This window comes from Meriones unguiculatus, chromosome 15, assembly GCF_030254825.1.
Source record: "Meriones unguiculatus strain TT.TT164.6M chromosome 15, Bangor_MerUng_6.1, whole genome shotgun sequence".
NCBI classification, from domain to species: domain Eukaryota; kingdom Metazoa; phylum Chordata; class Mammalia; order Rodentia; family Muridae; genus Meriones; species Meriones unguiculatus.
The window spans coordinates 51163298-51181411 of NC_083362.1; the positions used below are offsets into that span (position 1 = coordinate 51163298).

At 41.8% G+C, this 18114-nt stretch overlaps 2 protein-coding genes across 2 annotated transcripts in view; one reads left to right on the forward strand and one right to left on the reverse strand.

Annotated features, from left to right (window-relative positions):
• The first annotated feature begins 6499 nt into the window (after positions 1-6499).
• Fam237a (family with sequence similarity 237 member A) lies at positions 6500-13266 on the forward strand. Its single transcript, XM_021648516.2, has 3 exons — positions 6500-6719; positions 8327-8742; positions 12444-13266. The coding sequence occupies exons 2-3, from the start codon at positions 8337-8339 to the stop codon at positions 12635-12637; spliced, it is 600 nt and encodes a 199-aa protein (XP_021504191.1). The 5' UTR covers positions 6500-6719; positions 8327-8336; the 3' UTR covers positions 12638-13266.
• A 2797-nt stretch (positions 13267-16063) lies between these two features.
• The window catches only part of Dytn (dystrotelin), a 48408-nt gene continuing 46357 nt past the window's right edge, over positions 16064-18114 (reverse strand). Inside the window, 2 exon segments of the mRNA XM_021648508.2 lie at positions 16064-16105; positions 16107-16201. Of these exon segments, the coding sequence (XP_021504183.1) occupies positions 16064-16105; positions 16107-16201 (137 nt within the window).

The window sequence follows — 18114 nt, forward strand, 5'->3', positions numbered from 1 at the left end:
CTGTTTTTTCCCTGAACATTAGATAGGAGAGAAAGGAGAAAGAGAGAAAGAGACCTCTGAATCTAAACATCCTTTACTTTGCTTCCTCCCTGACTGAGATCATTAACAACTTGTGACCAGACTTCCTTAAATGACAACAAACATCTATCACCCACTGAATGACCAAAAACCACCCAACCTACCTCTTGGGAATAGGGGCATTGTTCTCTTAAAATTGTGCTCTGTTGTCTGAGGTTGATGGCATCTTTTGGGTGCCCTAAGACAATTGGTATAGTGACTCCACATTGGGTGCCAATTATTGCTGGACTACATCGATGCATCAGCTGATCAAGTAATGACATGGAGACTTTTTATTAATGTATGAAAGCTTAGCCTTAGCTTAGGCTTGTTTCTAACTATCTCGTATAACTTAAATTGTAAAAGTAACTTTTATTTGCCTGGTTCAGTTGCTGTCTCACAGCTTTATTGCTTCTTCTGCTAACCTAGTCCTAGCCATGGAAGCTTCTAGCCTTTGTACAATCCTAGAATGTTTTTAGGCTCTGAGACTTACTGCTGAATAAGCTCAGCCTTTCTTGTTCTTTCTGAGCTCTGGGCTGGCTGCTTCAACACAGCTGTTCTGGCTCAAACTCCTCTCCCAGCTAACTTATTCAATCTGGTTTTTTGGTTGGGTTTGAAATTTCTCTGCTTGCTCTCAAACTAAATCCAGCAATCTGTTATAATCTCCTGGCTCCTTCTCATTCCCTAGCTTATTCAATCTTCACCTGAGTTCTCTCTTTCTGCACAGTCCTTGGTTGGTTCATCAGTCTCTGCAGGTCCCTGTGAGGCCAGATTTGTAGGCTCTGTTGGTCTTCTTATGGAGCTCCTGTCTACTCTGGGTCCCTTTGTTTCCCCACTCTTTCCTACGACTCCCTGTGCTCTACTCAAGGTTTGGCTGTGAGTCTAAGCAAGTGCTTCGATCCCCTCTGGGTAGAGTTTTTCAGAGGACATTTATGATAGGCTCCCAATCTGTTCCCTCTCTTCAACCACTTTCTGTGTTTATTCTATTTGCCCTTCTGAATGAGAATTAAGCATCCTCCCTAGGACCCTCCTTGTTATTTAACTTTTTAGGTCTGTGAATTGTAGTATGGTTATCCTGTAGTATATGGCTAATATCTACTTATACGTAAGTATATTACATGCATGTCTTTCTGGTTCTGGATTATCTCACTCAGGATAATCTTTTTTAGTTCCATCCATTTGCCTGCAAATTTCATGATTTTTGTTTGTTTGTTTTAAATAGCTGAGTAGTATTCCATTGTATAAATGTGCCACAGTTTCTTTATCCATTCTTCTGTTGAGGGACATCCAGGTTGTTTCCAGATTCTAGCTATTATGAATAAAGCTGCTATGAACATAGTTGATCAATTGTCCTTGTTATATGGTGGAGCATCTTTTGGGTATATGCCCAGAAGTAGTATAGCTGGGCCCTCTACTCAGATGTAGCCTATAGGCAGCTCAGTCTCCATATGGCTTCCCTAGTAATGGGAGCAGAGGTTGTCTCTGACATGGATTCTGTTGCCTGCTCTTTGATCACTTCCTCCCCCCCCGGTTGGGAAACATTGCCAGGCCACAGAGGAAGAAGATACAGGCAATCCTAATGAGAATTGATAGGCTGGAGTTAAATGGTAGGGGAGGAGGGCTTCCTCTTTCCTGAGAAATAGGGGAGGGAAATACGGAGGAAGAGGGAGGGAGGGTGCACCCAAAAGGAGACAATAGGTCTACAATAGGGATGTAAGATGAATAAATTATAAAAAATAAATTTAAATGAAAAGAAAAAGAAAAAAAACAACGAAGGCCAAAAGACAAGACCAATTTAAAAGTCAGTATCTATAATAGTAATTCTGGAATTGTTGAACTCACTGTAATAGACGAAATCAAAGCTGGACAAAGCTGCCCGAGTTACTGTGGGCCTTGCGAGCTGCTATAAAGAACAGACAAAATTTTAAGTTCTCTTAGAAGTACAGAGCAAAGAAGCCACTACGTGTTACTGTAGTTGTGACATCACAGCTGTCATTACCTGGCCAGTCAGGAAGCTATGAATGAACTATTCGTGTAACCCTGGGTGACTTTTCTCTTTCACACCTTTTGGAGCCGATGTCCAGAATCCTCTGACTCCTGCGCTGCAATGCTTCCTGTGGGTGTGATGGCACTTGCGGAGTGACTCACCCACTTAACCCGATGGGCTTAAAACCCCAGGAAATTGTTCCTGTTTATTGCCGTTTCCAAATGACGGAGAAGCACAAAATAATGAGAGAGAAATAATTATTTTTGCTATCTGATCCCAAGCATTAGAGAAGCATCCCATTCTTAGAGGCTGCCCCAGCATTTGCAAATTTAATGCCCTGCTGAAGATGCAAACTGTCGCCATAACTGCTCTTGAATTTCATTCAAATTAATCGGAAGTCCCTTTTAATGTTTTTTGAAAATTGCTTCAAGTGGCAAAAATCAGAAAATCTACCCATGGGGCACATTCAGCTAATTGCAATTTATTTCTCAACTAGTCGGTCTTCAGCTGTAGGCCGTAACTTCATAAAACTCAAACAACTCTGGATGACAAACGCCAGAAAGATTGGATGTGCACCTAGGTGCAAAGGATTTTAAATGACCCTCCGTTTATTTAAGATCTCTTTCTTAAAAATTAAAAAGTGTTGTTTTATGTGCATGACTATTTTGCTGGCTGTGTGTATGCAGCGCGCGTGTGTGATACTCGTGGGAGCCAGAAGAGGGCATCAGAGCCCTCGGAAGTGGAATTGCAGACTGTGAGTGCTGAGAATTGCACCTGAGTCCTCAGGAAGGGGAGCCGGTGCTGTTAGCTGAAGTGTCGTCTCTCTAGCCTCTCTGCAATATCACCTAACAGCACAGAATGGGGCTGTGAACTGAACTCAGATGCACGTGTCTCTGTATACGGAGTCACGTTGCGTTCCCTCCCAGATGATAACGTGGAACAAACTGGGAACTAAGGGTAAAGGAAGCAAGAAGAGGGGAAGCGATAGAGCGTGTGTCTGTCTGTGTATGTGACTTAGGATAGACAAACTACGACGCATAAAGTTTATTTGTGGAATCAGAGTCAGACCCTAACACTTTCCAGCTAAATTACCCTAAAGAAGTCGCGACATAATGAAACAGGAAAGAAGGAAGATCAACTGATGTTTTCCTCGGGATTATGTGGAGCCACAGATAGAAGACGGTATTTTGTAAATAAATGGCAAAGGCAAACCACGTGTGAGCAGTGCTTAAGAGGGTCTAGTATGTAAAAATGTAACTGTCAGGAGAAGTCACCGTGAAGATGACAGCCCATGTGTTCAACGGAAGATAAAGGTTTTACTCACATGGTTTGGTGGCAGTTTCCACTAATGTAACTACCTGAATTAGGATGTCATTTTCATCTTGCAATTATGAGGAAGACAGTCAAGTTTGGGATTAAAAATTCATCTATCACCTTTTTCCAAGAATCTCTCCAAATCTTCCTGATAAATTGAAAAGTGTAAAATATCTATCATAATAGAGTGTGTGGTGGATTGGACTTTTGTCTAAATAAAAGTATTCAAACGATAGTTGCTTGATTTTTTTAAAAGTACCGATTAGTAATATTTGTGAGAAAGGTTTAGTTAGGCATTCTATTTCAAAGCAGGTGTATAAAAGTTTTCCTGAAAAGTTCTAGTGTCAAGTAAAAACACTGAAAAGAAAACAAGTATCTGAGTAGACACCACTATGTCCTTAAAAATTGTGCTTTTGAGAGTCTTTACTTCAACTGGAAAGAGCTGCTTGGGGTTGTTTGGGGGAGCAATGTCTCATACCCCTGGTGTCTGTGAAGCAAGACACCTAATTCATCATTTTCATACTTTCAGGCAAGTAGAACTCACCAGCAGCAGCCTGCACATTCACAGAACATTTCTTAAAGCATTGCATCAGTTTCAAGATACCATCAGTTATAGACATCTTGTTATTGTAAAAAGTAAAAGAAAATGCTGCAAATCTAATTGCCACAGTGCTGTCAGTTGTCAGTCACATCCTGAGAGGGCAGGTGAAGGGTGCAAAATTTTTTTTCCTGATACTCAAAGAACTATGACAAGAGAAAGACACACAGATCAAACCCAGGCCATTGGGATCCAGAGAATAATTGCCATAATTATGTTATGCTGCCTCATAAAAGCTATTCAGGCCTACGGTGTAGAACACTACAGATTCATGGTCTCATGATTTTCTAAGTCTTTACTTTGGCTTTTTTAATCCCTGTCTATTCTCTTATTTTGTCTTCCTGTTCTTGCCTGCAATGGATACTATAAAGCTTTTCTACTCTTTCTAGATTCCCTACTCAACGTTTGCCTCCTTTAGTTTTGACCTTCAGTGAGAAAACTGAGGTCGTTGGTTATTGCTCTCAGCGGCTTCTTCCCTGTCCTCCGTGCCCTGGGTACCCTTTCTTCTTTCCTGTTTCAAAAGGCAGGCTGTCTGCCCTTCTCTTAGGTGTTGGCTCCTCTTTTTTTTTTCTTACCCATCTGTTTCTCACCTCTGATGATTTTAGTCACCCTTTCCTGAGGCTCAACCTTTCTTCTTTATTGATTCTCTACCCCAGCTGTGAGTATGACATGATCCGATCCCTAGCCTCTCTTCCCTTCACTCTCCTTTGCATCAAAACTCTATATGGAAAGGCTCGGGTACTGCCATCATTTCCTAACTTTCCCTCCCTGTCTTTACTTGCGACAACTCCAAGGACACTGAGATGAAATTGCTCTTACTATTTTCATCAGTGATCTTCTATTTTCCTAGGTACAGTAGACACTTCTTTTCCCTTCTTTCTATTGGCGTCCTTTACTGAATCTGTGAGATTTAGTTGGCTTCTTCCTACTTGGTGAAAATCTTTACCATCAGCCCCCAAGTGTTCCACACACTGCCCCCATTTTTTAAACTATTTTGTTCCTCAGATATGTAACCATTGACCTTACCCACAATTTTTTTTCTGCCGCTCTACTGTTTTTTTTTCTACTGTTCACCTACTTTCTATAATTTTTTGATGGTTTAAACAATTGCCTGTATTTGATGAGATCCAAAATCCAGGCTTCTTAGCCACTTCACATGTTTTTCTGTAGTTGCTACATCTCTGCCTATACAGAATCTTCATTGGATGCCGCTCCTATCACCCTTAATATGTAAAGACCCAACCCCCTGCTTTCCCAAATCTGCTCTTCAAATCATGTTTCCTCTAAGCCAATGGTAATTCCAAAGCTCCAATTATTCAGTCTCTGATCTGATGTTAATTTTAACCTCTCTCTTTTACCTGTTTTCCCTATCCAGTCCATCAAAACATTTTGCTTCTAGTACAATAAAAATAACAGGAGTCTGATCCCTTTGATAGGTTCTGTTGGATCTCTTTCTGTTCACAGGCTGGGCTAAAATGCCCACTTTTCTGGTAAGGATGCCCATAAGGATGTAGGATGTAGATTCCTTGAAATCCAGGAAGCAAAACCACAACCCCGTCCGGGCAGCCACTGGGGGCAAATGGAAGCAGGCATTATTTATCTAGTTTAAAGATGGAAACTGAAGCACATTCAGTCCATTTGAGAGAAGAAGGGAAAACTCAGGACCCTCTGGACTTCTTCGGAGCTCTTCCTAATGTTATCTCTGGAGGAGGCTAGTTTTCTGAGCCTTCCATAAACCTCACCTTAAGGCCTCTGGGTAACCATGGATACTGTCAAGGTGGCACAAAAGCCTTCGGTTAATGGAGAGTACAAGAGTTTTTAGGGTGCTAGGGGACTTTTAGGAAAGATGTGGGAAGGAAGACCCCTAGCCTGAGAGCACTTAGCTGGAAATGTTTCAAAGTGGTCGCTAATACCCAGCAAGGACCTGGAGAAGTGATGGGCTGCATTCTGGGACTATGATCTTGACTAGATGGAAGGCAAAGCAGAAAGAAATCCAACCAAGCTGCTTCCCATTTTTAGAGAGTGAGGATTCCTGGGGAGGGGGGGTCAGAGGGGAAAAATAAGGACGCTCCCAGCAGCCCATGCTAAAAACAAGGACTCCCTAGCTCAATCAAGGACAAGTTCATTGCCTCCCATAATTTTTTCTCCCGTACATCTATCTCAGGACCCCAGTCGGGTAGGAGAAGTTCCCACTGTGCTGGAGTCGGGAATTCGCACTTTCTTCTTCTCCGGACCCTAAGATCTCACACATTCCTCCCCTCACACACTTTGAAACTCAGCCAAAGCAATGGTGGGAAGCCTGGTCGGAGCCTCGGCTCTCCTACACAAGCGTCAAGCTGAGCCCAAACTTGGCAGCACTGTGACTCTTCCGGATAGGTGGGTCCTAAGAACCTGGCCACAAAATAAAAGGCTGCTGGAAAAGGAGGGTGGGCGTGGGCCAGGGTCAGGGAGGGCGCCTGCAGTCAGGGCCCTCCTTCCGGACTCCAAACCTTTGCGGGGGAGGGCAAGGAGAGTTCTGGAGGCTGGAACCGGGACTTGGGGGCGAGAAGCAGCGGCAGTTTGCTGGTCCTTTGACGTAGCCGAACACTCCCACTGCTTAAGAACAGGCACGCTGGCTTCCAGGACACGGAAGCTGGGGACAGTCACCTGCTTTGGGGGAGCAGCCTGAGTGCGTCCTCTCCCAGCACTCGAGGGATCGCGGGCAGCGCAGGTGAGAGCGCAGCGTCGCCCTACGGACCCACAGCAGAGGCGCGGAACAAAGAGGTGAGTGGCGCCGCGGCGGGAGACCCTGACCCTTGAGGCTCTTTCTGGGGAGGACGAAGCAGCAGCGAGAGCGGGTGCCCAGCACCGGGCTCCCAGCCGGACGCACAGCGGGGTCTCCTCCTCCGTTAACTCTGAACCGGGGACCTTTTCTGAAGAGTCTCTAGCAGCTAGGTCAGTACCAGCAGGACAAACCAACTTCAGTACCCCGGACAGCACCCCCCTGACTTTGTCTTCTGAAAACTTCACCTGATTTTCAAAACTGCAACGTTTGAACAAAGATAACCTTTGGCTGTTAACTTTGATATTTCAGCTCAGTAAAATCTTTTCAAGTAAAGAAAAGTCTGAAAACGCTGTAAAACTAAGCCACTTTCTGAGTGATCTGCTATTTCAAACGTGACCCTTTCAAGATTAGGTATGTCCAAAGACAGACTCTAAACTATTTCTTCAGCATTTGTCTCCGTTTGTCCCGGTGTTCAGCAAAAGAGAAAGAGCCTGCCTTCTTGTGTTATAGTTACTAATTCTGATGTGGAGGTGAGCAATGCGTGCGTCCCTCTAGTTTTTCTCTCTTCATGTCCAGCTGCTTAAACGTGATACACATTTTGTATAGTTGGAGAATAATCAGAAAAACTTTGTGGGGGGGGCAGAAATGTCATATAAGATGGGGCGAGTATAATATCCCACTGCATTTGTCTGAAGTGGCCAATTAGAGGAGACATGTGATTGTTCAGATGATTTTATTACAATAGACATTGAGAGCTGGGAAAGTTGGAGGAGAGCAAACTATTTCTCTTCAGCTCCTTGAGACTCATTGCAAGCAGAGAGAAATTAGATACCATTATCTTTATTAAAGCCATATCAAGATTGCGCAAAATGTCCATCAGGTTTACTTTGTCCTTTGGTCCTAAAATACATTTATCTGAAAGTTAAGCATCAATTATGTGTTTATTTCTATTGTAATGTTTCATATGCCTAATATCTTTTAAAAATTAAAAGGTTCTATGAGCAGGAAAGCATACAAAGCAAGGACAAAGCATTAAATTCTTAACAGTAGTGTAGTTTTGTGTTAACGTGGCTAGGTTTAAAATGTGAAAAATTCATGTGGCAGAATTTTAACTTTCACATAGTATGTTTTTAAAGAATACATTAAACTACATTCCAGTGTAGACAGCTTCACTTGCTATCTCACAAAGAACACAACTTGGGAGTCCTTCTTAGCTGAACTATTTTAGTTGTACACAACTTGGATTTGAGCCAGGTGCAGTGGTGCATACCTGTAATCCCAGCACTCTAGGAAGTAGAGGCAGACAGATCTCTGTGAGTTCAAGGCCAGACTGGGCTACAAAGCAAGTCCAGGACAGCCAAAGCTACACGGAGAAACCCTGTCTCAAAAAAACAAAACAAACAAACAAAACCCCAAAACCAAAAACCAAAACAAAACAAAAGCCTGGACTGGGAATGGATCATCTAGGGAGAAGGTAAAACTCTTCCTAATTAGTAATGGTTGTTGCGTTTCTTCTCCTGAGACTGAAACTTCCCAAGAAAGAGCACACTCATTTCTCTTCCTGAGTGGCAAACAAGACTAGACTTATGTCTTTCCATGTGTACAGTTGCAGGACCATGGCTGATCCTGGGAACAGACGAGGAATCCACCTGAGTCTCGCCTGCTCCCTGCTCATTGTGGGACTGTGCCATCTGTCTCCTGTCTTCTGTCGTAGCCACACAGACCTGCTGGCTCTTAACCAAGCTGACCCTCAGTGCTGGGAGTCCTCCTCCAAGCTCCTCTTGGAAATGCAGAAGCCTCGTGTTTCCAACACCATTTCTGGCTTTTGGGATTTTATGATCTACCTGCGGTCATCTGAGAACTTGAAGCACGGGGCACTGTTTTGGGATCTAGCGCAACTCTTCTGGGACATCTACGTGGACTGTGTGCTCTCCAGGAACCATGGCTTAGGAAGGAGGGAATTGGCTGGCGAAGAAGACAAGATCTCAACAGTGCTGCAGAGGCGCTCAGAGGCTAAACAAGGTCATAGCCCTGGCCTGTTGAATCTGTCTATCAAGTGTGAATGTGCTAATGAGTGAGGAGGGAAGGGTCCCTAGGGGAAGCCAGTATCACAGGGTCCTAAAGAGGTGGATATCAAGAGGGCTCAAATAGCAGAATAGTTGTTTATGTCAGCACAGTATGTTCACCCTGATGTTTAGGGTGAAAAGTCATTAGGAAGAGTAAGTAAGAAAGAAAGAAACCAAGAAAGAAAGAAAGAAAGAAAGAAAGAAAGAAAGAAAGAAAGAAAGAAAGAAGAAAGAAAGAAAGAGAAGAAAAGAAAGAAAGGGCAGATGTAAAAATTGCAAAGTAAAGGTATAAAGCTTGCTCTAAAATGAAGATGATTTTTTCTTTGTTTTCTTGACACAGGGTTTCTCCATGTAGTCTTGGCTGTCTGTCACTTGCTTTGTGGACCAGGCTGGCCTCGGACTCACAGAGATTTGCCTTGCCTCTGCCTCCCTGCATACTGGGATTACGGGTGCCTGGCTATGAAGATGACTTTCATTGTTAACTTGGATGTAACTTAGTGTTTTCTTGACGTGGAACCAATAAGATATGAGTATGAGCTGGGGGTGGGGAAATGTTTGCAGGATGGCAGTTCTTGCCCCCTTTAAAGTGAAAACAAAACATGGCTTTCATGCAAATGAAGGCATATCTTGAAAAATAATTAATTGATGTCATCAAGAGCAGAAATATCAACTAACCTATACTTATAGTATGTTGCTGTTTGAATGAATCACAAATAAGTAATTAACTTCTAGTGAGTCATTACATTTTTAATCAGTTATAACTCCTTAAAAATGTTGGGGGACTTAGGTGGGCAGTTGTGAAGCACACTTTTAATCCCAGCACTTGGGAGGCAGAAGCAAGTGGATCTCTGTAAATTTGAGGCCAGACTGCTCTACAGAGTGAGTTCCAGGACAGCCAGGGCTACACAGAGAAACCCTGTCTTGAAAAACAAAAACAATCCTCCCCCAAAAAAAGACGAAGAAATTTACCATATATAAAATTAAAGTGTGGGGGAGTGAGCCCCTGCAGGCTGTGAGAAAAGCCTGTGCCCCAATCATACAGTTTGTCCTTTTTTGAGTGTTCTTTCCATCAGACAATTTCCAAATATGGTAACAAGGGCTGTTTAGGTATAGTTAGAATTATGTATGCACTGGTGGGAAACCTCTATTAGCAAATGTCTAATTGTGAACATTATTATATGTCTCTATTATGGTTCGGTTGAAGAAACAGCTGTCAATAACAGTTTCACAGCTAAGATTTTACAGAACTTCTAAAATACATAGTTTGCCTTAACCTCAAGAACTAAAGATCCCTTATGAGTTGCTGAGTCAAGGAACCAGATAATTCTCTACTGCTCTTTATATAAACGGTGCAACAACATCAGCCTTAATTAATAAGTCTTAATGCTTGTGTTTTCTTCCTTCTGAAGCTCCCTGAGGGTGGTGAGCAAGACTTGCTTCATCCTCATCAGAGTTAGCTTCTGCACTCAAGTCACCATCGTGCTTTCACTTTCCACAAGTATACATGCTTCCAGAGTAGATGAAGGAAATATCCTTGTGCTGAGCTGAACATGAAAAGAATTGTGCCTCCAAAACTTCAGCTCTGAAAGCCACTTTCTCCTGTTCACCGGAAAGTTGATCTGCAAATAGCTCAGTAGCAGAAGCTAACGTTTCCCTTTATTAAAGTTATTTTAATGTTTTGCACAGGCAATTGTTTGAAGATCAGGAAATGAGATTTTCCATTTGGTTGGTCTCATTACAGTAAGCTGGGGTCTTGGGTCAAGGAGATACATGTCTGGATGTTAAATAGTTACAGGAACACTGTGATTTCCTTTCAAGAAGCCTCATTTCATCTCTAGTGCTTCAGGCAGCTCTGGATGTACCAGGATGGATCCTCTAGTGAATTTTGCTTTTGTCCCTGGGGATGGAGTGCTATAAAGTTTGAGTGAAGGTGAGGTTGAAGAGGTGTTTGTCCCCATAGTTTTCAGGGAAGTCATAGCATAGGACAAAAGGATATAATTAAAATGACTGCAAGTGCAATATACAAAAGAGCTCTTGTTCTTAGGTCTTTAAAATAAATTTCTGTAAATTCATCTATGAACTCTTCCTATGAATCATCCTCTGCTAAGATATGTGGTCCACAAGATGCTGTATCTAATATATCGCATTTGTTAATAGTGCCTCAACAAATATGAAAACAAGAGACATCAAATGGTATGGAACCCTGGGAAAGTTAGTTTCTGCTCTTTTCACCAGAAAAGGGAGGCTATGGAAGGAATTGGATGGGTCACAAAGTCTCTTCATGTTCTTTGTTTGTTTGGATGTTCTGTGATCCCTTACAAGGTCCTTTACTAACTCTGAAGACACTGGAAAAGCTCTACCCCAAGAACAGGTGACCAAGCTGAATGATGACGGGGACACCATGGCTGTTTACAATAATAAACAGGGACAGAAGAGGCCAGATGTGAGAGCTCTAGAAATTCTGAAGGCTGCAGATGAGATTATGAGAAAGGATTCTAAAGATTACTTTTGGTCTAGAAAGACCCTGTCCTTTAGCTGAAGCCTGATGCCTATTTAAGGAAGCCCTAAATAGGATCCATATACCCAGGTTTAACCTCTAAATCCTGATGGGGTTATGGACAGGTTCTAAGAGGGATGGTCAGGAAGGAGAGAAGAGATTGCAAGTGATGGGGAGAAGAAGAAAGGAGGGGGGATATGGGGGAAGGGAGAAAGGAGAACAAGAGAGTAAGAGAGATTGATTGATTGGTTAGTTGGTTGCTTGATTTAGATAGTACACTGATAACCCCTGAAAAGGAAATAGCAGAGTTCACTGAAGACTTCTCTGAAAATAAAGAGTTTGAGACACGATATCATCCTTGTAAAAGTGATGCTCTCTTCTTTCAGCAGGCTTTGTTTTGCCACTGAGAAAGGCAGGAGGGAAATATCTACATTCTTGGGGCTGACAGTTTGTTTGACAGTTCTAGAACAATTGTGAGGTTTTAGGGGGTTTTGTGATGAGAAGAGTTAAAATCTAGATTTATAATCTGAAGACATTTGTGATAGGTGTCTACAATTGTTTACACTTCTTATTTTTTTAAACAGGGAACACAGAAAACACCATTCCAGTGATAAGAACGGATCCCTCTGTGCTTGATTTTCTACTTTCCTCAAGTTTTCTAAGCCACATACGCAGCAAGCATGCACCTGAAACTCAGGGGTCAAGGAGTGTCATGAAGTGCAGCCAATGCTGTGGTACTAGACTCTCCATTCCAATAGTATTTATCAAAAATATGGAAATAATCCACATGTCCACCATAGGGTAATAGTTAAACAAGTCACAGAGTAGGTGTGGAATGAAGCCAATACTGTCTCTGTATGGTCATTGGTAGGTAAAATGTCTGCCTTAGGTTTCTATATTAAACTCGATATGATGACTCTTTAAACCTTAACCATCACATGCTCTTTTAATTGACAAATGTTAAAAATAATAATTTATTTTACTTAGGCTATGTAAGTGAAATTCACAGGACAGAAAATATTGTGAACACAAGTTTACATGTATGTTCTGACTATATACAGAACTGAGAGCAGTGATAACATCAATTCTTTCTTTTAAGCAGAGCAACTAACCTAAGTGGAATTTCATGACCATACGGAGTTTCTTTTCTCTACTTTCAGATGCATATTCTCAGCTCCTTAGAACCGCTTCCTCCAAGAAGAAAGAATTGGCTGAAGATTTGATAAGTGGGCACATGCACAGGCCGGCCTCTGGGTTCACCGGAAAAGTGAAGCTGGAAGTAAAGAGAAAAATGAGGCTGCCCTCGGAGCTCACTCGAGCCCTGGGATTAAGAAAAAAAATATTTTCCTATTAATCATTTTAGGCCGTGTAAATATCCAGCTGTGAATATCCTGTCAGATTCTCTAAGAATATTATTTTCAGAGTCTTGGTTGCTAGTCGATCTCTTCCCACGGTGATTATGGACTGACCACTCCACTGTCTACAGGGGCTAAAGGCCTTCCAAAGCTGGCTTGGGGATGAGGGCTTTATCTCTTTACAGTAATTTAATAATTTTCCTGAAGAGGCCCGGTAATGCCGATGAGCTAGAGGGCCACACATTTAGCTTGCATAATCACACAAATCACAAGCCATTAACTGCTGCATCGCTTATGAAACTGGAGTGGAAGGACTATACACATGAATAGTATTACTGATGGTTCATGATTCTCAGCCTTGTCTGAGAGAAGAGTTTTGAATATCGAATGAAGAAAAATAAAACACAGGGGAATAAAACATCCATCTAATGAAAACAAAATTAATAAAAGCTTTGGCTCCCAACTGATGTTATTGGATTCTCTTTATTTAAATCTTTAATATTAGCATGAACCGTGTCCAAACTATAAGATATCATAATTATCTTTCAATTATGTATATGCTGTTTGATTAAATATCAAAGCTCTATGAGTGGTGATACTTTTACACTGAAAAGCAAAATAAAATGAAAGTGAGCATGATACCAGGAGAACTGTCAATATTTTTTTTTCCCTGAAAAAAAATGACCAGCCTGCATGAGGACTGTCATAGCAAAGCTCAGTTAACAGATGCACATGAGATCCAGACACAACACCATTTTTGCCTCAGATTAGTCCCATGTTTGTGATCTTTCTCTTAAAACAGGTGCTTGACAAAGCGTTTGAATTTCAGATATATTACCAATTAGCATCAGGGCAAGTGTCGTTGAATTTAGGGCCATCTTCAAACTAGAAAAGTTGTCTAAAGAGTGTGAAGTTTCATTGGAGGATTATCTGAGTCCTTACAGAATCGGAACCCTGAAAAGAGCTGGTGGCGGGAGGTGGGGGAGAGGACAGCCTTGGGTTTTGGTTGACTGGGAGAATGAGAATGTTACAAGCTAGCACTCCGGCTACTTTTGGACACAGGCTCATGCTTTGCATTCATCCTGCTTTCTAGTCTAAGGTCTTTCACCGAATTCTTTAAAACTCTTTGAAAAGATCATTACTGCTCACAAACCACCAAAGGGACTTGGCTCTTGGAGGATGGCCCTTTCCTTCTGTCCCTCTCCAATCACTGTACTCCATATCGGACCTAGCAGGGTTTTCTTTTCCATAAAGGTCAGAATGTGAGTGTTACTGATACTGTGGGCTGCCCTGTGCCTGTTGCCATCATGATGTCTGTATAGGCAGAACAGGAGGAAACAGAGCAATGGGTATTCAAAACAGTGGGGTTGCAGTCCAATGAAATGTGGATGGACACAGGCATCACAAAATTATTTTCTTTTGTCCTTTTTAGTCTTTTTTTTTAAGTGCCCACTCCTATCTCATAGCCCGTAGAGGACTTTCCATTCAGGCGCATGGCTGTTCTGGTAACGGATCACATCCGAAGATTTTCTAGGTCTATGTGATCTGGCTGAAATGCAGACACGCTCTGGATTACAATATGATCTGACTGGAATCCAAGCTGTTAATGTGCACGCTTAATCCCAAACAATGAAAGTAAGGTTACTTTATAGAGGGAAGCAGCCATGTTTAAAAAGGGGTGTCTAATGGAGGGTAAATGAAGGGACAAATCAGATAAAGATTTGACAGAATCTTTATCTGTCAGAGATAGGATATGCCCAAGTCTCAGGAGAACAAAACAGGAAAGAGAAGCTACTTAAAGAGGAGAGAGAGAAAGAGAGAGAGAGAGAAAGAGAGAGAGAGAGAGATTTAGCAAGATTGTTTTTCCCCACTGGGACAGTTTTACAGAGACAGGTTGCAAAGAGAAAAGGCTAGACACAGGTGAAGACAGAATGAGTCAGAGAACGAGAAGGAGCCAGAAGATTAAAACATATTTTAATCTTCTTATTGCCATTTGAGGCCAGGCAGAACAATTCAGTCAGAAGAAGGGTTTTTGCCAGAACAGCTGAGTTAAACCAGCCATCAACAGTTCAGGGAGAGATAGAAAGGCTTGGGAACGGCTCTCATCTCATCCCCACACCTAAAGAAATAATAAAAAAAAACATTTGCAATAGCCTGTACAAAACAGACAGTGGGCAGCTAGGAACTGCTGACCTACGCTCCAGTGATTTGCTTATTAAACTTGTAAGGAAGGCTCTGGGATGATACTAGAAGGAAAGTGAGTACATTAAGTGACAAAAACCTAAATAAAAATTGATTGATTGGAAAAAAAAAATTAAACATTGGGATTAGATTGAAGAGAAACAACGTAGTAGCCCCAAACATGCCTGGACCTTATTTCACTTTGCAGGCAGTCTAGGAATGACTGACCTTTCTATAACACAGGCTGAAGAGCAAAGCATTAGAGTCACAGCAATATTTATGGGCAGAAATGAGAGATTAGTGGCTAAAGTGTAGGCTCAGGTATGTGGTTCAAACGTAGTGTAAAGGGCTGGCTGAATGACTTTGGAAGTCACTTGACCTCTATGTGTCTTAATTTTTTTTTCTTATAAAAGAAGCTGAAGACTCCTTAGGTCTGTTATGAGAATTAAATATGTGAATGCATATAAGATGCTAATAAACTAATTGCTCTAATGGTAAAAAGATATTAGAGATTATTCTGGTTATTAACATAAACATCCATGATAACAGTTCAACCCAAGGGGAAAGGAGCCATGTAAGTACTTTGGTAAAACTCATCAGATATGGGGTTTTTAGAAAGAGAACCTTTTTTTTTTTAAAGTTTGAGGTACTTGTTGACTTAGAGATTATAAGGAATGGTACAGAGACATTGATGCACATTTTGTTCAAGTTCCCTCAATAGGAACATCTTTCCTAACTAACTACAAATATCCCGACTAGAAAAAAAAATGACAATGATGCAACCAGATTTAAACAGATTTCACTGTTTTATAGGCATGCAAGTGTGTGTGTGTGTGTGTGTGTGTGTGTGTGTGTGTGTGTTGTGTTCTCTGCTAAAACCTATTGTTTAATAAGAACATCGGGTAGAAAACTGAGTTATTAATTCAGTATGACAAATGACACTGGAAGGCTGATTACATTCATATGAATCACACAATTGAGTTCTGCCACCCACATATATAAACTATAGCCCTTTGATGGAGACTCAGCCACCTCGATTTCATGTGCCGCTGTGTGGTCTCTAATCCTCTGCCTTTCTTCACCCCCAAAGTTTCACTCTACTTTGAAGAACTAAGATTACATAAGTAGGGGGGGTTAAAGAAAATAACCAAAACATAAGTCCCTACCCTCTACATCAACCATTAAGAGATAGGCTGAAGGCTTGATTCTTTTAAATTCAGATTTTGAATAAAGTTTTCTTGTCATCACATCAAGGGAGCTTTGAGTCTGGATTCCTTTTCACTCCAAGCTGGGCAAGGTGATTTGGTCCACAAGGGCAGAGAAGGCCTGGCACATCTGCTCGGCTCTGCCATACAGCTCCGTGTCCACCAGAGGCTGCGCACCTGAAATCAGCAAGGAGAAGAGCCTTTTAGGAAAATGAGCCTCCTTGGCTACCTACAGTGCTCACCCACAGAGAAGAATCAGATCCCACCTTCTCTTTGTTCTTGAGGAGGCTGCCCTTCCCCTCAACAGAGAAGATAACCAGTACTCAGCTGGCTATGGTGTGTCCTACAGTTCTGTCCCAGTTGCTAGACTGAATCTGTGGAACCAGAGAGCCTACCCCAGAGTGCCGTCATAGAATCGCTATGATATCATAACCGGAAGAGTGTTGAAACAGATTGCTAACCCCTCCCCACACCATAGTTGTGTTTGGGCTCTCTGGGGCCAGCAGACAAATCTGCCTCTGAAGATCCCAGGTGACACTGTCACAACTGGTTGAGGAGGCAGACCCTGAGACCACCTCCCTGCAGCCAACAGCAGACAGAGACCCAGAAAGTCGCAACTAGTCAAAATGTAGAGAATCCAGTTGTGAGGAGCCCAGACCAAGTGTTGTAGAACATAGCACAAGCACTATTCCTAAGGCTTGGGGAGCATCATGGAAGAGGGGGTTGAAGGATTTTAAGAGCCAGAGGACCAGGGCATCTGCTGTGAGATAGTGTCTTCAAAATACGGTGGGGAAGTTGAGTCCACAGAATGCCAACAATATGTCTACCTTGTTTAAGACCTGAACAACAGCAGCGCCAGCACCAGTGCTAGCCAATGTGGATGGAGGAAATCTCACAGGGCCCCACCCCTAGATGAAGCACTAAGAGAAATTAATGACAACTGAGAGAAGGAGATTTGATCTTCCCTAGGGATGAGCCTCCTAACTAGCTACCTAACATCAAGCGGTGAATCCTAAGAACATATGCATATGGTAACATGATATGAACTTAGAGGGTTGTATTTATACCTTTGTTCATCTTTTATATATAGTAGCATTAGTAATTGAAGAAAAAGAGGCCATGAGTGTGTGAGAGAGCAGGGGCTGGAAGTAGACAGGAAAGGGGTCAGAGTGATGAAGAGGGAGGAGAAGGAAGAAAGAAATGATGTAAATACAGCACATAGATGTTAAACTAACAAATTAATTTAATTCAATTTCTCTGCTCTCTGTTTTATTAGGAATTGTGTTGTAGAACAGAATTTGGCAGCTGTTGCTAAAAATTTTTTGATGTGAGCCAGAGGTGGTGGTGCATGCCTTTAATCTCAGCACATAGGAAGCAGAAGCAGGCAGATCACTGTGAGTTCAAGGCCAGCTTGGTCTACAGACTAAGCTTCAGGACAGCCAGGGCTACACAGAGAAACCCTGCCTTGAAAACACAAACAAAAAAAAAAAAACAGCAATGACAACAACAATAAAAAAAGTTTTTTGATGTGTATAATCTTTAAAAAAAGAGAGTTTTTTTAAACGAAATTTATTCTTATTTACATATAAACATTTCTTACCAAGCTGAAGAAGAAAAAAACACATTATGAGTGGATAATTTTTTAAAATAAAATATCCTAAACTGTTAAGAATGATAGGAGGGAGGAGGTCTCCTCCTTTCAGTGGACTAGGGAAAGGGAATAGGGGGGAAGAGGTAGGGAGAGTGGGACCTGGAGAAGATGAGGGAGGGGTCTACAATTGAGGTATAGAACGAATAAATTGTAAAAAATTAATATAAATAAAAAATTAAGAAAGAATGATTTTCTCTAAGAAACGGTGTGAGTGGAGGACATGCTAATGAACTAATGTTTAGAAAAGTGTGTGCTTTGGCGTCTTAATTTACAGTCAACACATAGTATTACAAGATCACAGAATGTAGGCTCCAAAAACCTTCTTGATAGTGTCATGGTTATATTGTAGCTACAGCTGCACTATTTTCTGTGGCATAAGAGAGGAGTAGAAAGTGTCCTTACTCGATGAGCTGTCTCACACTGCTCCAGGGATACAAAG